The 20905-nt window shown below is 39.3% G+C and overlaps 1 protein-coding gene across 1 annotated transcript in view; it reads left to right on the top strand.

Annotated features, from left to right (window-relative positions):
• CCDC14 (coiled-coil domain containing 14) overlaps window positions 1-20905 on the top strand; it is a 44940-nt gene that overhangs the window by 9860 nt on the left and 14175 nt on the right. Inside the window, exons 6-9 of the mRNA XM_004577838.2 lie at window positions 7314-7550; window positions 7662-7756; window positions 9922-10438; window positions 14030-14171. Of these exons, the coding sequence (XP_004577895.2) occupies window positions 7314-7550; window positions 7662-7756; window positions 9922-10438; window positions 14030-14171 (991 nt within the window). The remainder of the gene's footprint in view (window positions 1-7313; window positions 7551-7661; window positions 7757-9921; window positions 10439-14029; window positions 14172-20905) is intronic.

Below are 20905 nucleotides of genomic sequence, written 5' to 3'. Positions count from 1 at the left end.
AATGTGTAGACCTGAGCCAATCCGAAGCTTCTTTGGGTTCTCCCATGCAGGTGCAGGATCCCAAGGCTTTAGGCCATCTTCTGCTTTTCCAGGCCATAAGCAGGGAGCTGGATCCATGTGGGATGCTGGTGCTCACAGGTGGAGGATTAGCCAGTTGAGTCATCACATAGCCCCAACACCAAGACCTTCTACTTTTTTATTCACTCCCAAATGGCCGCAGTGGCTAGGTCTGGACCTGACCAAAACCAGGAGTGGGATGCTGGGGTAACTGGTTATGGCTTATCTGGCCAAGTGGCCCCTATGATCTCTTTCTGTATTCAGCTTCTATTTCCTGATTAGTCACCTGGTTTACTATCACTCTCTCAAGGAAGAAAGTAGAAAAATACACTATATTGCATTTTTTTTTTTTTTAGGAAGAAAAGTTCAAAATTAGAATGTTTGGGAAGTATCGAGTTATTTTTATTTTCTCTGCTATTTTCATAGATAGTTAGAAATCGGTTGCATTTCAGGTGTATTGTTGCAGATAGTAATTGTTTTTAAGTTTTTTTTTTTTTTTTGAATGAGATTAATTTAAGTAGTTTGTAGTTCCAAGCAGGCTTTTGGTTTAGAGGTTAAGATGCTCGCTTCCCCTTGGTGTGCCTGGGTTGATTCCTAGCTGTGGCTCTGACTCCAGCTTTCCAATAGTGCAGAACTTGAGAAGTAGCAGTAATGGATCAAGAAACTGGACTTCTGTCACTGATGTGGGAGAAATGGATTGAGACCCTGGCTTGTCGCCCCAGCCCCCACCTAGCACTGGCCTCTGGGTATTCGGGCGAGTGAATGGGAAGAAGGAAAGCTTGTCTCAGAGATAAAAAGTTTTTAAGTTTGTTGAAAAGGTACATTGTTTTTATATTAGCTTATCCATGAATTTTTTGGAAGTACACTGTATATATATGCTATGCTGGTTGAAGAATTCCACTTGTTCAACTACGGTGAGGATACATGACAGATGGGGAGTTGAAATTCCAAGTTGTGTAGCTAAGAGAGCCTGCCGTTGACTGAATGTTTTACATCCTCGTAATTCATTATATTTCATAATTCACAAGTTTAGAACAAGCAAGTTCTGATAATGTCGTTTTTTGGGGACCCTAAAGAACAAGACAGGCTCAAATGAAGATAAAGTCCACAGTGGAAATTGAGACAAGAGTTAGACTGGCTAGAGCTATAGTGCAGGTGAGCCAGAAATGCCAAGACTACAGTGCTTATTTAGATTTCACTTAGACAAAACATGAGTGTAGCAAATTGTCTTGGGTAGTATCTCTGAATGTTAGAGACCAGGATCCAGGCAAAGAGAAGAGTGAAGGTGGAGCATTTATAGGTATAGATGTTTTCCTCTAACTCTAGTCTCATGTTATCTTCACCTGCATTATTCAAGATACTAGCAACTAGCCACATGACTTTTTAAAACAAGACTTTATTATTTTTTTTAATTGGAAAGTCAGAGAAGGAGAGAAAGAGAGGAAATTCTTCCATCCGTTGATTCACTCCCCAAGGGACCACAACAGCTGGGACTGAGCTGATTAAAAGCCAGGATCCAGGAGCTTTTTCTGGGCCTCCTACATGGGTGCAGCGTCCCAAGACTTTGGGCCTTCCTTGACTGCTTTCCTAGTCCACTAGCAGGAAGCTATAAAGGAAGCGGAGCAGCTGGGATAGGAACCGGCACCCATATGGGATCCTGGCACATGCAAGGTGAGGACTTTAGCCACCAGGCTACCGTGCCAGGCCTGATATAAAATGATCTTAGTCCAGCATGCATTTTACAGAAAGTACATCAACCTGAATACTAAATTTCCACAGAAATACTTAATATTTATCCAGATTTAATAGAATTCACAGTTGAACATTCAGATCCATATATTCAAGCTATTTCAAATTATAAAACTGAATCAAGTATCAGTTTTCAAACTTAAATCTAAATTAACAATTCAACTCCTTGGTTGAGCTAGCTATATGTGAAGTGTTCAAAAGTTATATGTGGGTCCTGGCGCGGTAGCCTAGCGGCTAAAGTCCTCACCTTGCATACACTGGAATCCCAAATGGACGCCAGTTCATATCCCAGCAGCCCTGCTTCCCATCCAGCTCCCTGCTTGTGGCCTAGGAAAGCAGAAGAGGACAGCCCAAAACTTTGGGACCCTGCACCCACATGGGAAACCTGGAAGAAGCTCCTGGCTTCGGTTTGGCTCAGCTATAGGTATCGTGGTCACTTAGGGAGTGAACCAACAGATGGAAGATCTTTTGTCTCTCCTTCTCTCTATAAATCTGATTTTCCAATTTAAAAATTATAACGCCCCGGTGCAGTAGCCTAGCAGCTAACATCCTCGCTTTGAACGTACTGGGATCCCATATGGGCACCGGTTCTAATCCCGGCAGCTCGACTTCCCATCCAGCTCCCTGCTTGTGGCCTGGGAAAGCAGTCGAGGACGGCCCAAAGCCTGGGGACCCTGCACCAGTGTGGGAGACCCGGAAGAAGTTCCTGGTTCCTGGCTTCAGATCGGCACAGTACTGACTGTTGTGGTCACTTGGGGAGTGAATCATCGGACAGAAGATCCTCTCTGACTCTCCTCTCTGTATATCTGACTTTGCAATAAAAATAAATAAATCTTTAAAAAAAAGATACCAAAAATAATATATCTTAGATTTTTGTTACACACTGAGTATATCATTTTAAATAAGATGTTTTGAGAAGTAATTTTACCTGTTCTTTTCACTTTTTATTTATCCTGGAAATTTGAAATTATGTACAAGGTTTGTATTTTACTTGTGTATCTGTTAAGCAGCACTGGTCTGAACCAGGAGTCAGCACTAAATAGTCAGTTTTATTTTACAAATAATGTGTATTTTGTAAGTTGAGTTTTGGTAGAACATAGTCTTACTAACTTATTTATCTCTTTTATTGCTGCTTTTGTAGTTTGGTGGTAGTATTGGTAGTATTAAGTGGTTGTGAGCAAGACATAAATTATTTTGTGAGAAACCTAAAATACAATAAGATATTTACTTTGAGATCTTTTTAAAGATTTAATTATTTTCTTTGGGAATGCAGATTTACAGAGAGGAGAGGCAGAGAAAGATCTTCCATCCACTAGTTCACTCACCAAATGGCCGGAGCTGGGTGAAGTCAGGAGCTTGGAGTTCCATCCGGGCCTCACATAACGTGCAGGGTCCTAAGGATTTTGGCCATCCTCTGTTGCTTTCCCAGACCATAAGCAGGGAGCTGAATTGGAAGTGGAGCAGCCAGAACACGAATTAGCACCCATTTGGGATCCTGGCACTTGGAAGTGAAGAATTAGCTAGTTCAGCCATTATGCTGGCTCTAAGTAAGAGGGTACTAAGCTCTAAACTCTTAAAGCAGAGGCCTGCTTATTGGGTCCCAGTAGGCAAATAAATGAGTGGTGGCACCTATTCTCCAGTCTGTTTTTGCCTAGAGGCAGGTATTTCCTTATCCGTGGCAGATGGAAGATATCTGGCATCCTGCATCTCTAGCACTAAATTTGTATTTGGGTTGAAGTCAACCAGCAGTTTCATCCTGTGATCAGGACACCTGGTTGTTTTTGTCCTTTGTCCTATACTTTCATCATCAAAAGGAAAGACCTGTTCCCATAGGACTGTCTTCAGATTGCATATTAGAAAAATGCTTCTCGCTGACTTACTTACTCCCTGAGGTTAACTGATCATTCGAAAAGCCTCCTTCCCTTAGGTTGTGGTTGAAATGCTCTTATTTAAATTTACCAGGCTGATGTAGAGTGAAACATTTTGCTATTTGGTTGTGTGTGATTGGCTGCTATTTATGATTACAAATTCTTTTTTTCTCTTTAAGACAGTGTTCAGTAGTAGAACTTGTTCTTTTTTCTGTTTCTTCCTGATTGAGGTAATCATAAAGAGAACTTTAAGGAATGTGTTACAGCATGTTAACTAGTTTATGTGTATGTCACTTATAATTTTAACACACATTTTTCTTGTTGGTTTTTATAAATGTCTTCTGGGGCATGAGGCATGATCTCCATTGTACTTTCTGCCTGGGATCTACCTGCTCTTTGAATTTGTGGAGTTACAGAAGCTCACCATGATACATATGGGGAGCAATGGCATAGAGAGTTAGGTCCAGAAATGTATTGAGCTTAGTAAGATTTTTTCTGAAAAAAACAAACAAAAAACCAGGAAACTAAAAGAAAAAAATACATGTGCTAAGTGTATTGAATGCTTTCATGTTTCTGCTTTTAGTTATGTACAGATGTTCCTCTAGTAATGACTAGGGTACATTCCTGATAAACCATCAGAAGTTGAAGATATCTTAAGTTAGAAATACATTTAACGCACATAACCTACCAAACACAGCTTAGCAACATGCAAGATATTTTAGAGTTTAACCATCTATTCTTGTGGCTGGCTGGCAGCAGTGGCTTGTTGCTGCATCACAGGAAGGTACCCAAAGAAAGATCAAAATTCAAGTTATGGTTTTGTTAAGTATGTATTGATTTTTGAACTGTTCTAAAAAAACCAGACAAACAAAAAACACCAAAGTTGAGTCCACCTAAGTCAGGGACTTTGTGTATTTCATTTGTCTTACTTTGGGCAAATGAACTCCCACAGGCAGAATCCTTTGAACATTGATTACCCCATCAAGTCTAGGTGCGTTTATGTATTTCCAACTGTAATTAGCATCCAGTGGCTGTTATCTGCAGGAGATGCATTTGGGTAGCACAAGTTACTTTCCTAACTGTGCTTATATATCTAAGCAACAGCCAGTGCTCAAACAGCAGCTAGACTTCAAGGACTGAAAAAAAATCTCATGGATGGAATGAACAAGTACATCTCACATTAGTTCTAGTTATCATGGTTAAACATGTTAAACAGTTAAACATATTGCAGACTAGATCTGTTAAGATTTTCATGTAGGGTTCTGTGGTATGAATTGACAAGAACAAGAAAGTATACTTAATTTGTATTTGTATACTAACAGGCTTGCTATGTTGTTTTATTTTAAATTTATAGTAATATAAATGCAGTCTTTTATTTGTTTTAAATTATTTAAAACTTTATGCCTCAATTATAAATATTAAGCATTAGTAGGTTTTCATAAGCACTGATTTTTATAAAGGAGCAAGATAACTCCTTTTAATTGAAAGGCTTTGATTATTCTTTTTTTTTTTTTAAGATTATTTTATTACAAAGTCAGATATACAGAGAGGAGGAGAGACAGAGAGGAAGATCTTCCATCCGATGATTCACTCCCCAAGTGAGCCGCAGCGGGCCGGTGCTGCACCAGTCTGAAGCCGGGAACCAGGAACCTCTTCCAGGTCTCCCACGTGGGTGCAGGGTCCCAAAACTTTGGACCATCCTCGACTGCTTTCCCAGGCCAGAAGCAGGGAGCTGGGTGGGAAGTGGAGCAGCCAGGATTAGAACCAGCACCCATATGGGATCCTGGTGTGTTCAAGGCGAGGACTTTAGCCGGTATGCCACGGCTCCAGACCCAAGCTTTGATTCTTAAATATGTTTTCAGTTAATTTATGTTGGATGATGACATCTGGTGGCAGAGGCATAAATTGTAGTTCAGCTTTCTCAGGACCATGAAAGCCACCCTGGAAAGGACGATGAATGAGACCAAATGCCTGGGACTTGTGAGTGAAATCTGAGGTTTCCTCAAACCATTGAGTTCATAGGGGACCAAAGGAAATCCCAACACAGAAGTGAGCCCAAGGAATCAAGAGAAGAGGAGTGATGAGAAAAGGATGGCTATGAACAACCATCTCCCACTCCATCATTGAAGATCTCCAATTTAAAATATTTAGAGGGTAGTTTTCCATTTGATTTATTAGAAAATTATCATCAATAAGGATAGTACTTTATGGAAATCAGTCATGTTTGTTGTAACTCATCTGTTCAGATAATGAAGGTAGCTCTTTCTGCTTTTGGTTTTAATGATTTCAGAGGGGACATGGGCAGAGGTGTATTATCAGAAAGTGAGATCAATGCGTCCTTATTTGTGCTTGCTAAGAGCTTGCGGCTGTTTGTTGATAAAACACTTAATTAGCTCTTTCTGTGTGCTACACATTGATTAAGAATTCTGCAAGTATTATTTTCACAACAGTCTTTTTTAAGTAGATATTATCACCGTGTTTCTGATGAGAAAAAGGACGTAGAGAAAAGTTAAATAATTTACTCATGGATACTCAGCTAACAAATGAACATTGTACACATCTTCATATAGACTTAAGTATGCATTTCTGTTAGGTATATTCATGGGAATAGAATTATTCTGTCACAGAATGTGTGTTTCATTTTGGTGGGTGATTTATCTTGTACAGTGATAACCTATGATCTACCAGAACACTTCTGTTTCTGTTAATAATGTTTAAAAACATCTCTTAAGATGACATAAAATTCAGATGCTTATACCAATCCTGTAGGATAGTACTGTGTAGAAAATTTTGTTTTTTAGTTATTATGTTATTAATACTAGGTTTCTACTTTGTAGGAAAACATGATAATATAAGACAGTATCCCACATAAAGAAGCTTATACTTTAGTTCCTATAGAGGAACAAGAGAATAAAAGATAAGCTACGTAGGGCAATATGTCAGTAGTATATGGTTGTTACAGTGTGTTGTGGCATGACAAAGCTGGACATGAATGATTGGATTAGAACCTACCTCACAGAAGAAACTTTCAGAGGACAAGTCTTGATAAGTCAATGCCATTGAGCTTGAAGGAGTAATGCCTCATGCTCAGTGCTATAGGAACGTGAGAAAGACTTGTTGGGTGTCTGAATCAACCTGTCTAGAATGAAAATTTGAATTGGGGGTAATGGGAAGACAATTGGTTTTGGTTAGGATTTGGAAAAGTTTAAATGACATGTTAAAATGTTTCTGAAGATCCAATGTGCAAATTAAATCTCCTTCCTTAATGATCTTTAAATTGTTTTGTTTTAGCTATCAAAGTGTCAAAAGTTCTATGAAGTATTCTGTCTTGTCTGCTTTTCCTTTGAGTCTGAATTCAATATGGGGCAAGGTGAAGGAGTTTTATTAAACGTTAGGGAGAGTCTGGTAACCTTGGTAGAAGTGTTATAATTTTAAAAAATAGATGTTTACAAACCAAACTAATGCTATTTTTGAAAGGAATTTGAGTTACTTTTCTTTAGGAGTGATTATGATAAAGCTTTTCTGTGAAATATGTGTTACATTGAGCCACTTTTGAGTCTTTTCTTCCCCTAAGATCTTATAGGAAAGGGTTTTTGAAGAACTACGTTTCAAACACTTTTTCCCCCTGTTCCCTATTAGTATCTTCGGATAATAAGAAACAGATATCCAATGAAGCCTCTGCTGAAAGTGAAAGAGACACATCAGAGATAGCTCAAAACTGGTCATTGCAAGATCATTATAGATCATACTCACCCATGATATACCATGCCCTCTGTGAGCATGTGCAGACTCAAATGTCGCTGATGAATAATTCGACTGCAAAGAACAGCGCAAATGGAATCCCTGCTGCACCCTGCCATACTGTGTCTGATTCTGGTAAGTATGATTAATGTTTTTAAAAGTATGAACATAAGCTCTAGGTAAATTACTTGGTTATTGTATAAGCAGGATGAAATACAAATGATATTTTTTTCCCTTTCTTTTTAGAATCTCAAGCAACATCACAGTCTAATTATGGCTTATGTATCCCCACTCCTGTCTGGTCAGCTCAGCAGCCATCATGCCCTTCAATGGTTCATGCTGTAGGTACAGTTTGTTTTATGTATGATACAAATAATAATTTGCTTGTAGAAATGATCAGTTTAGGAGGGACATTTGAATTTACTGACTATCTCAGTGTGCTAGAGTTTAAAGACCAATTACTATTCAAGTTGTTGGGTTTTTTGTTTGTTTGTTTGTTAGCTACTTGTTAACGATAATGAGGAAAGGGGAAAGATATCAATAGAAAAATCAACCATCCATATTTACCGGCAGGAGCTAAGAGCTTCACCCAGGCCTCCTTGGGCCACCTCTCAGGCACATTAATAGGGAGCTGAATCAGAAGTGGTTGAGCTGGGAATCAGCAGCATTTTTTCTTTGAAATTTATTTTACTTTTATTGGAAAGATACATATCACAGAGAAGAGAGACAGAAAGATCTTCCATCCGCTGAGTCGTTCCCCAAGTGGCTGTGATGGTTGGAGCTGTGCTAATCTGAAGCCAGGTGCTTCTTCCAGGTCTCCCACACAGGTGCAGGGTCCCCAGGCTTTGGGCCGACCTCAACTGCTTTCCCACGCCACAAGCAGGGAGCTGGATGGGAAACATGGATGTCTGGATTAGAACTGGCACCCTTATGGGATCCCGGCACATTTAAGGCGAGGACTTTAGGCGCTAGGCTATGGCACTGAGCTCGTAGCAGTAGTTAGGCCACAATCCTTTACCCTGCTTTCTTCTTAAAGTATTAGTTAAATTTTCTGTGGTATTATATGCCTTTTTCACTTAATGTTTTATTAGAAATATTAATATTTATCTGATGAATTTTATTAGGTAGTAAGTACTGTGTTTAGTGGACATATCATACTCCATAGTATAGTTATTTCTGTATGAATAGATATTCCAGCCATTTTTACTACTTGTTTTGTAAGTATGTTTATGCAAAAGCTTTTTGTGTCGAGCATTTGCATAAGTGTATATGTTCACTTTAGTCCCAAAGTGCACCAGTTTTTCATGTATTACATGTATATTGTGTGGTATTTCTAAACATTCTGTTCTAGTCCTGACCTTCCAGTGATCCTGCATTACAGAGTTAGCTAATTAGGTTTCTTAAGACTTTTTTTTTAATGATTTATTTTACGGGCCTAGTGTGATGGCTCAGTTGGCTATTTCTCTCCCTTGCAAGTGCTGGTTTTTGTCCCTGCTGCCTTACTTCCATCCAGCTCCTTGCTTATGACCTGGAAAAGCAGTGGAGAATGCCTAAGCCTTGGGGCCCTGCATCCATGTGAGAGACTCAGAAGAAGCTCCTGGCTCCTAGCTCCTGTTTTCGGATTGGCTTAGCTTCAGCCTGGCCATTGTGGCCACTTTGAGAGTGAACCAGTGGATGGAATGTATTTGTCTTTCTATAAGGTTTATTTTATTTTTTATTAGAAAGGCAGAGTTACAGAGGAGGAAAGACAGAAAATCTTTCATCTACTGGTTCACTTCCCCAAAAGCCACAATGATTGGAGCTTGACCAGCCAAAGCCTGCAGCCAGGAATTTGTGGTTCTTTCATGTGGGTGGCAGAGACCCAAATACCTGGTGCATGTGCTGCTTTTCCATTAGCAGGGAACTGGATGGGAAGTGGACCAGTTGGGACATGAACCTGTACCTATATGGAATGCCATTATCACAGGCAGCAGCTGTACCCACTGTGCCATAACACTGGCTCAGCTAATTAGCTTTTTTTGTTTGCTTGTTTAATTGGAAACTCAGATATTTAGAGAGGAAGACTTCTGCCCAATGATTCACTTCCCAGGTGGCTGCAACGGCCAGAGCTGAGCAGAGCCAAAGCCAGAAGCCAGGAACCTCCTTCTGGTCTCCCATGCAGATGCAGTATCCCACAGCTTTGGGCAATCCTTGACTACTTTTCCAGGCCACAAGCAGGGAGCTGGATGGGAAGTGGGGCTGCTGGATATGCACTGGCGCCCATGTCGGATCCTGGCAAGTGCAAGGTGAGGACTTTAGCCACTGGGCTACTACACTGGTCCCACCTAATTAGTTTTTAAGAACTAGAATCTTGATTTAGCCAAGTAGAAATACAGTTTTCTGATTTTTAATGTAAAAATGTTGTATAGTTACTTTCTAAATATTGCTGATATTTGTGATTGGAATTTTTATAATTATTGCCTACAAGAACACTTATAAAATATATTTTTTCTTTTCCTTTCTTTAGGAAGTTCAAACAGGTGGTGACAACCAGTTTGCATCACAAAGTGAAACAGTTTCTGTGAACCCTCCTGGCATTCCAGCTAATTCAGTGAACGCCAGTCCTGTGCTTCCCTGTGGCCTGCCTGGTGCTGACAGATCAGCTGTTGCAGCATTGCAGCAGCTGGGCCTTATGAATGGGATACTGCCACAAAAAGGAGTTCCAAGGGAAGCAGACCTGCTAAAGTGCTTTCAAACATATATGTCTCTGTTCCAGTCTCCTGGAAAAGAAGCTCATGCAGACAACCAGACATCCCGAAGCTCCACTCGATCGCAGCAATCATGCTCGGCAGCTAATGAAGACAGAGATGCCAGAACGCAAATGGGAGAGGCCACCAGTGAGGGAAGGGACCTCAATATCCATGTTTCGGATGCAAAAATAATCAAGGATGTGCAGAAGGCCAAAAATGTGAACCAGACTGCTGAAAAAGTTAGAACTATGAAGTATTTGTTGGGAGAGCTGAAGGCCTTGCTAGCAGAACAAGGTGGGTGAGTACTTTCCTATTGTAACATGGTGTTCAATTCAAATAGCAGTGTTGGCATGGCACGGTAACCTAGCAGCTAAAGTCCTTGTCTTGCACATCCCAGGATCCCAGATGGGCATCAGTTCAGGTCCTGGCAGCCCCGCTTCCCGTGAAGCTCCTGCTTGTGGCCTGGGAAAGCAGTTGAGGACGGCCCAAAGCTTTGGGATCCTGCACCTGTGTGGGAGTCCCGGAAGAAGCTCCTGGCTTCGAATCGGCTCAGCTGTGTCCATTGCAGCCCCTGGGAAAATGAATCATTGGATGGAAGATCTTCCTTTCTATCCCTTCTCCTCTCTGTATATCTGAGTTTCCAATAAAAAATAAAATAAGTCTTGAAAGTAGCAGTGTCTTATTAGCCACCCTGCAGGTTCAGAATAAGTGACAAGAGTGTTTCCATAAAACTGTATCTTGATCTGAAAAAAAGTTATTCTGCCTGTTGTAGTTTTTGCTTTTTAGATATTTTGCTCCCTTCTTTTGTCCTTGAATTTGAAATATATCAGGAAATAACAGATATATAGTCTTTAACTTATAAGTGTGTATTTTGTTTGATCCACATGGATCTTGAAAGGATTTCTGAGAATTTGTGAAGAAAAAATTTTAGAGGTTAGAAAACTCCTGAAGACTATTACACTCCTTAAGTTAGTCTGATTTTCTGAAGTAAGAAAAGGCAGATTTCTTTTTCATCATTTCTTTAATAACTATTTAACAAATCTCAGTTTGAAAAGTAACACAAATCTTCTGTCCTTTCGAGTTTATTTTTGTGGATTTTTCACTTTTCTAAGATCTTGGAAATAGTTTTGAACCAGATTCTGTTCATTTGTTTTCATTTAATATATATGTGTAAATATATATACTTAAGAAGGTACAAAGGTACAATATAAGGCTTTCTCTTGGAATGAATTGCAGATTTGCCATCAACTTAATAAACACAGTAATTGGTTGTGAAAGCACTGATTTAATACCTAACATTTGCAAACTGACAAAACAAATGTTTTTGAAAAATTTTTTTTGGTTCCTTCATTTTCTTTCATGATTTTCCAAAAAAATCTTAAAACGTGACCCAGCACAATGGCTCAGTTACTAAATCCCCATGTTTATATGCACCAGGATCCTATATGGGTGCCAGTTTGTGTCTCAGCTGCTCCGCTTCCCATCCAACTCCGTGCTTATGGCCTGGATAGATGCTTGTGGCAGTGGAGGATGGCCAAGGACCCTGCACTTGCATAGGAGGCCAGGAGGAGCTCCTGGATTCTGGCTTTGGATTGGCTTAATTCCAGTGGTTGCAGCCACTTGGGGAGAGAACCAGCAAATGGAAGATCTTTCTCTCTTTCCTCTCTGTAAATCTGCTTTTCCAATAAAAATAAATCTTTTTTAAAAAAATTTTAAAACCCTATAGGAATATAGTTTCAATAAGCCAGAGATTTAGGGCATTAACATTGCTGTGTTTTCATACCTTCAACTTATTAATGTAACCATTGTTTTAACCAGATAACAGTACCATTAACACCTATCACTTTTTTTTTAAAGATTTATTTATTTTTATTACAAAGTCAGATGTACAGAGAGGAGGAGAGACAGAGAGGAAGATCTTCCATCCGATGATTCACTCCCCAAGTGACCACAATGGCCGGTGCGCGCTGATCTGAAGCCAGGAACCAGGAACCTCTTCCAGGTCTCCCACGAGGGTGCAGTGTCCCAATGCTTTGGGCCATCCTCGACTGCTTTCCCAGGCCACAAGCGGGGAGCTGGATGGGAAGTGGAGCTGCTGGGATTAGAACCAGCATCCATATGGGATCCTGGTGCGTTCAAGGCGAGGACTTTAGCCGCTAGGCCACGCCGCTGGGCCCAAACACCTATCACTTTTGAAAGCTCACTATGTGCCCAGCACTGTGCTAAGTATTTTCAGTGCATTAATCCCTGTTGCAGAACAATGAGGTCCTATTATTGCTCTTATTTTACACATGAGGAAATTTTTTTAAAAATAGTATCTTATTTAATCCTCTCAGCAGCCTTATAAAGTATAATTATTTCCATTTGAAGAAACCCAGGTTTCAAAAAAATTTAGGTATTATTAGAATATACAAGTTTCAGACAGGAGTAATAATTTTAAGAGATCTGTTGTGCCAGATCTTGGAGAGACTATAGTTGGTAAAAAAAAATGTATTATTTTTAAGTGCTCTCGCTGCAAAAAAAAAAAAAAAAGGAAATATTTATATTAACTCTGCCATTCCACATTATATAGATTCTTTTAAAAATATTTATTTATTTTTATTGGAAAGGCAGATCAGATTGATGGAGAGAAGGAAAAACAAAAAGATCTTCCATCCTATGGTTCATTCCCTAAATGGCCGAAATGTCCATAGCTGAGTGAATCTAAAGCCAGGAGCTAGGATCCTCTCCCGGGTCTCCCACGCAGGTGCAGGGTCCCATGGTTTTGGGCTGTCCTCAACTGCTTTCCCAGGCCATAAGCAGGGAGCTGGTAGAAAGTGGAGCAGCTGGGACATTAGCTGACATCCATATAAGGTGAGGATTTAGCTGTTGAGCCATTGTGCTGAGCCCCACATTGTATACATGTTTCAGAACAACATGTTAAACAAAACCAACCTATATAGTTTTTGTATTATCAATTTAAAATAAACTTTTTTTAAAAAGATTTTTATTTATTCTAAAGGCAGAGTTACGGAGAGACAGGAAAGATAGAATCTTCGGTCTGCTAATTTCTCCTCATAAGACCGAAAATGTGAGGACTGGACCAGGCTGAAGATAGGAGTTTTAAGTTTCTTCAGGTCTCCAATATGGGTATAGGGGCCCAAGTACTTGGGTCATCTTGCATTGTTTTCCCAGGCGCATTAACAGGAAGCTGGATTAGAAGTGGAGCAGACAAGACTTGAACTGATACCCATTTGGGATTTCTGTGTCACAGATTGGATGGGTGTTGGGAGATAAAAATAAAAGAAGATCGATCTAGTATCTACCTTCTGCCTGTGTCTCTTTGCCGTCACTAGAATCATCCACTCTGCAGTTAATACCAAGTTACAACAAATGAGGTGTGCCTGCTTTTGTTAAGTCTGCTTTATAGAATGTAGTGGCACCTTACTCCGGCAGACCCTCACTCATTATTTTACCAGATAAATCAACTTAAATGAATATTTACAATGTCAAGATGAGTGGTTGCAAATGTTAATACTGTAATGAAGTGTGTCCTTTAGCAATCACAGGAACTCTGTGTAAATCCTTGGTAATTGAACCAGGAGATATGTGTAAGTAACTTTCCTGCTTGACTCTTCAACAGGAAAAAAAAAATCACTAATGTGATAATCCTGTGTTTAAGATTTATCTTTTGTTTACTGAATTGAATTTCTTTAGAATTTTTCTAAGTAAGCATACGTAGGCAACAGGAAGGAGGGAAATGGAATTTGTATAATAAATTCACAAATAATTGAGTTTATTTATAGTAAGTATGTACATATCTAAAATTGTTTTAGTAATATGTACTAATAATCTTGTCCAAAGCCAATACACAATGCTAATTTTATTAATTTCTGCCTTTTTTAGAGGATTCAGAAATTGAAAGGCTGATTGCAGAAGTGGAAGCCTGTATATCTGAGCTCCCAGCTATAAGTGGAAGCACGAATATTCAAGTTGAAGTAGCACTGGCTATGCAGCCATTACGAAGTGAAAATGCTCACTTACGAAGGTAAAAGCTGCTTTTGAGTGTTTTTGTCTCTTTCTAAAGATGCCCCATAGCCAGAAGAAGTTACTAAATGAGGTACCTAGGACTCAGTACATTTGCCCAGTTTTCAGAATGTCTAGCATTCCCTACCTGTTTTCCTTCTGCCAACTAGTACATCTTCTTTCCTAGCCTTTTGCCTCTCTTAACCTCAGGTTGGCACTGTGTAGATAGGAAGATGAAATATCTCAATGTCTTTATCAGGGTAAGCTAGATCATGCTACAGAAACAAACTTAAAAATCTCAGTGACATAACCCAGTAAACGTTTCTTTTTCCTTCATGCTAAAACCGCCATGGTTCATGGGAGATTCTATCTCATCTCATGACTCAGGATCTAGGCTCCCACCATCTTAGGAAACCTGTCTCTATATTATGTTCCCCAAGATATGTCAATGAGGCCTCTTTATATTCCCCTGCCTAAAAGCGACCATCTTGCTACCATGTATATATTTCAAAGGCTAGAACAAGGCATGCCAGCCCTACCTAATGTGAAGGTGTAGCAAGGAAAGGAGCACCTTATGTGACTGAGCACAACACTGCCACATTTAGACATAAGAGGAAAAAAAACTTCATTTTATCTTATTTTGATGGAGTCATTTATTTTTTAAGTTTTTATTCCTTTTAATTGATTTGAAAGGTAGAGAGACAGAGTTGTTTCCCACCTGCTGGTTCACTACCCAAATGGCTGCAATAGCCTGGCTGAACCATGCTGACTGACTCCAAGAGCTTGAAACCCCAGCCGGGTTTCCTACACAGTCTAACGAGGCCCCAAGCACTTGCATCATTGTCTACTACCATGCCAGGTACATGATCAGGAAGCTGCAGCAGAAGCTGAGCAGCCGGGATTTGAAATGGCACTTCAATATGAGATGGCAGTCTTGCAAGCAGCAGCTTAATTTGTTACCCCACAGCCTGCCCCTGGAATCATGCTTACTTTTATTTTTAAGATTTATTTATTTTTATTGGAAAGGCGGATATACAGAGAGGAGGAGAGACAGAAAGATCTTCCATACACTGATTTAGTCCCCAAGCGTCCGCAACAGAGCTGAGCCTCAGCTGAGCTGATCTGAAGCCAGGAGCCAGAAACCCCTGCAGGTCTCCCCTGTAGGTGCAGATTCCCACAGCTTTGGGCTGTCCTCTACTGCTTACCCTGGCCACAGGCAGGGAGCTAGAAGGGAGGTGCAGCAGCCGGAATACGAACCGGCTCCCACATGAAATCCTGGTGCATGCAAGGTGAGGACTTTAGCCGCTAGGCTACTGCGGTGGGCCCCAGATGTTGGACTTAAATCCTAGTAATTCTGTCTTTGTTCCTGACAAAGGTACTTCTAACTATTGATTTTTCAAAACCAAGAATGAATAGTAATGAGAATGACCAGCAAATACCACTAGCATCTATTGCATGTTTGTTTTGTGCATGTATCTTTGTCTTTCCTTAACACAACAGCCCTTTGAAGTAGGTGTTATTTTTTTTTCTCATTTACAGAAGAGCAAACCAAGACACAGAGATTGTATAACTTGTCCAAGGTCATTTATCTAAGATGTGGCAGTCAAAACCCAGACCCAAGAAATTTCAGTTTAGAGTGCAATAATCCTAACTAGTACAATTCTGCATTGTTTATTTTTGAAGTACAGAATTATATAAATAAGTCTTACTTAGCTTACTTACTAACTTATTTACTTAGGTGTATTTTGTGCAAGAAAAAGAAAATGCTGTTATCTCTTAAGAATAAACAAAGTATCTAAAGGAATGACAAGTAAATAATTGGTTTCTGAAGCATATTAGAACTTCTTGCAGAGTGTCACCATGGAAATGTTCTTACTTTATTTCCCTTCCTTGGAAGTTTTAGAATTGCCTTAGGAGTTAATTTATAAGTCATTCAAGAAAATGAGAGGTACGGTTTTATTGGTCACTACCTGTATTTAATTTTTTGAAAGGTTAATTAGTTTGATGTCCAGTTCTTCAGACTTGGCAGCAGAGCTTTTGACTGTGCTCAGGGACAATGGTTATGTAGCATGTTATTTGCTCTTGTTGTTTACTTGACCTTCTGAAAGAAGTAAATGAAAAATGAAGAATTTTCAGATATGTCCTTGGTAGCAGAAGTTCTGAATTTTTGTGCCATTTGATAATCTATATTTGGAAAGAATCTTCCATTAAAATACTAGTTGGAGCCTGGCACAATAGCCTAGTGGCTAAAGTCCTCACCTTGCATGCGCCAGGATCTTATGCAGACACTGCTTCATGTCCTGGCTGCTCTGCTTCCCTTCCAGCTGCCTGCTCGTGGCCTGGGAAAGCAGTAGGAGACCTGCAGGAGGTACCTGGCTCCTGGCTTCAGATTGGCTTAGTTCTAGCCATTGTGGCCACTTGGAGAGTGAATCAGCAGACAGAGGAGCTTTAAATAATGATAATAATAAATAAATTAAAATAGCACTTGACATGCAAAGGCTCATTCAAATGAGTTTTTAGTCATTTTCAATCAAATTTCTTTTCCTGTTTTTATCTTGGAAACTATATGTTTCTTTTTCTCTGGGAAAAAAATGATCTGTCAGTACTTTAACGTTTATTGCCACCTTGTGGGCTAAAGAATTAGGTTGATAGATTTCTGTGGAATCTTGGCATTTTGATTAGACAATTTTTATATAAGACTTTTTAAAAAAGATTTATTTATTTTTATTGTAAAGTCATATATAGAGGAGGAGAGGCAGAGAGGAAGGTCTTCTGTTCATTGATTCACTCCCCAAGCAGCCACAACAGCCAGAGCTGTGCCAATCCAAAGCCATGAGCCTGGAGCCTCTTCCGGGTCTCCCACAAGGCTTTGGGTGGTCCTTGACTGCTTTCCCAGGCCACAGAGAGCTGAATGGGAAGTGGTGCTGCTGAGATTAGAACCAGCACCCATGTCGGATCCCAGCGTGTTCAAGGTGAGGCCTTCAGCCGCTAGACTACTGCGCCGGACCCAGGAAATAACTTTTAAAGCAAAAATCAGGGAGAGGAACATATGAAAGAAAGCTGAGAAGGAATATTAAGGAAAGTAGCAGGAAGATCGAGAGTGATACAAAAAAATCCATGGGAAGAAAGATTGTAGGAGAGATTTTTGCAAAAAAATTTTAAGGAACCAACAATTTTGTTGGGACAAAAGCATATCAAGAATTAACATTACAGGCCTGGTGCGGTAGCCTAGTGGTTAAAGTCCTTGCTAGCACCAGGATCCCATATGGGCACCGGTTTGTATCCTGGTGGCCATGCTTCCCTTCCAGCTCCCTGCTTGTGACCTTGGAGGGCAGTTGAGGATAGCCCGAAGTCTTGGGACCCGGCACCTACGAGGGAGACCTGGAGGAAGCTCCTGGATCCTGGCTGTGGATCCATTCAGCTCTGGCTGTTGTAGTTATTTGCAGAGTGAATCAGTGGACAGAAGATCTTCCTTTCTTTTTTAAAAGAAAAAAGAATAAACATGAGATGACAAATCACCCAAAGAAACGTGGGGTCAGGGATGTTCTGCTTCACTAGAACGTAAGCAATATGAGGATTGATTTTATTCTCATTTTTCCCTAAATATATGTATATGTGTGTTTATGTGATTTCTTTTTAACCAGTTGTAGGTGTACATTTCAGGTAATAGGTACAATGCTGTGTACATATTACCACTATTTTTGCCCCCAAATTTTTATTCTTGACATAAATTCTGCAGTCACTACATCGTAGTTCCCCCATCTCTCTTTCCTCACTCTTTGGTGAACTATTCTTCCTACTTGTACGAATTGGACAATTTTTGTATCTCTAATTGACGGCTGTATTTTAAGTATTGAGAATTATGCCTGGTACTCTAGTAAGTGTTTGTTAAATGACTGAATGTACAATGGATAAGCTGGAAGACATAAAACAAAATGGAAAAAGAATGAAAAAAATATGAAGAAGATTAAACATGAAAAAGAAACAAGATAAAAATTGGCAAATTTTGTTTTTCTGGAAAATGAAAACAGCGAATTAGTTACAGACAATATTATATAAATACTGAAGGGCAGCCATTGAGGCATCGCTTGGGACTTCTGCATCCCATGTTCAGCTACCTGCTCAAGTCTTGGTTCTGCTTCTGATCTGACTTTGTCCTCGTGTAGACTCTGGAAATGCAGCAGATTATGGCTCAAGTAGTTGGGTCCTTGTTACCAGTGTGAGAGACCTGGGCTGACCCTGGCATCTGCCCGGCCCAGTGCTCGCCATTTCAGGCATTTGGGAGTGAACCATCAAATAGAAACATTTCCACAGCCCCAACCCCACATACGCCTCTGCTTCTCTGCTCTTTGTATCAACAGATCAGTAACATATAAAAGAACGCAGAAAAGCTATACAACATGACCAAAGTTAAGACATAATACTGATAAAGTTTTGTACCTAAGGACAAAGAATTAAATTATATACATACAGGAAAAAAGCAAATCATGAATAAAGAAGGAAACGATAAAGCTGACCTCAGTTTTTCACAGGGATATTTATTATTCATTTATAAAGTTCTAGGGAAATAAAAATATGCTTCAAGAATGGCTTAGCTGTCCTCTTACTGTCTGGGCAGCAGTCTTGAGTGTACATCAGTTTACTAAACAGAGCACCCTTGGACTCTGTAAGATCAAGACAAAACACTGTTGAATGGCACTCTAGAAAGCTAAGAGATAAATCCCAAGAGAAGTAGATTAGAGATGAATGTTGAACCTATGTATAAATTAAGAAAACTGTAGAATTTGTGGTTATAGAGTAGAATGTGTTAGTAACAAGAATAGCATAAATTCCAAACTGAATATTTTTCATATTCTTAGTTTTAGCTTATTTAGGAATGATACATCTCACAGTAAAGATGTTTGTATAAAAATTTATCACATCTGGTTTCACTTGTTATTTTTCACAAAAATTGAAATCATGTAATCCTAAATTCAGTACATTAGATTTTTAAATAGTACTTGTAATGTCATCCCATTTTCTAAAACTGTTGCGCTATTTGGGGAGCAGGTTTCTTTTTCTCTTTATAGGGGCTAGAAAATATATAAAAGTTATCTTGTGAAAAATGATTATTATTCCAATTCAACATTATGCTACAAGTTTTAACCAGTGCAAAGGGACAAGAAAGGCCAACACCAGCTACATTGCAAAGGGAAGAGCTAAAACAGGCCTTATTTACTGGTAACGTCGTCGTCTTTTTAGAAAACCATGTGGGAGTGGGAGAGTTGGGGAGCATCATTTTGGGATAGTAGATGAAGCTGCTGCCTGCAGTGCCAGAATCCCATGGTTCTACTCAAAATGAAGCTGTGGCCAACAGTCTGAGAGAAAATATTTGTAAAGCATGCATCTGATAAACAACTGATGTCTACATTGTATTAAGAACTATTACAACTGAATAATAAGTACCAGATTTTAAAACATTCAGTTTAAAAATGGGTCAAATATTTGAACAGAGGCTTCATTAAAAAAGAGGTGTCAACATCAAGTAAGAACATGAGAAAAAGTTTGTCATTTTTCTTTAAGAAAACACAAAGCCATAGTGAGGTACCATTGCATGCTCATTAACTGGCTACAATAAAAATCTATACCAGTTATTAATGAGAATGTGGAAGAACTGGATGTTTCACATTCTGCTCTTGGTAATGTGATATGCTATTACTTATTTAGGAAAAAAAATTCAACATAGAAAACTAACAAAAAAAAACCCCACATATTAACCGTATCATATGATCCAGCTGTCACACTCCGGGCTATTTGCTCAAGAGTCAAGTGCATAGCCACACAAAATGTGTTCTTGAATGTTCAAATGAAATATCCCAAAATGTCTGTCAAGAAATAAACAAAATGATGGTGTATCTGTAGAATCCTACTTGGCAATAAAAAGCAATAATGGATGCCTTTATTCTTTATTATGTTAATTTACATTTGTGGGACCTCTTTAAATGTTACTGTATAGGTAGTGTGTGTTTTCTTTCCAAGATGTTAATCCTGTAACACATTTCAACTTTTGATAGGCATTAAGTCCTTCCTTCTTTACCTTGATGGCCAATGGATTTTGAGTCTTGTGTGGAAATGCCTTCCTTACTTCAAGTTCATTTAGATGTCTCCTTAAAACATTTAGTTGGATTTTATTTGTATATTTTATGTTTAATTCTTATTTTGTTTTTATTTATTTGAAAGGCAGAGTTAGAGTTTATTTATTTATGTATGTATTTATTTATTTGAAAGGTGAGGGAGAAAGAGAGAACTTCCAGCTGTTGGTTAACTCCCCAAATGGCTGCAGCAGTCGGGGCTGTCCCAGGCCAAAGCCAGGAGACAGGTCCTTCTTCTGTGTCTCCCATGTAGGAGCAGGGGCCCAAACGCTTTTGCCGTCTTCTGCTGCTTTCTTAGGCACATTATCATGGTAATGGGCCAGAAGTGGAACAGCTAGGACTCAAAACTGGTATCCATATGTGCTGCGGACACTGCGGGCTATGCCACAGTGCTGGCCCCTGTTAAATACTTTAATTCACCCAGATGCAATGCATGTGAATAATTTGAGATAAAATATCAATATTTTAGATTTAGTAATAAAAAGAAGCATTTCAGTTCAGAATATTTTCAGGCAAATAATTCTGGGAAAATAATAAAGGTGAATTTCTTTCTCTGAACGAAAGTGTATTAAAAGTAGGAAATACCATTGCTTTCCATAATGTATAATAGAGACTCATAATACAG

This window comes from Ochotona princeps, chromosome 3, assembly GCF_030435755.1.
Source record: "Ochotona princeps isolate mOchPri1 chromosome 3, mOchPri1.hap1, whole genome shotgun sequence".
In the NCBI taxonomy this organism is placed as follows: domain Eukaryota; kingdom Metazoa; phylum Chordata; class Mammalia; order Lagomorpha; family Ochotonidae; genus Ochotona; species Ochotona princeps.
Note: the sequence above shows the minus strand (reverse complement) of the source record. Positions and strands in the feature narration are given on the sequence as shown.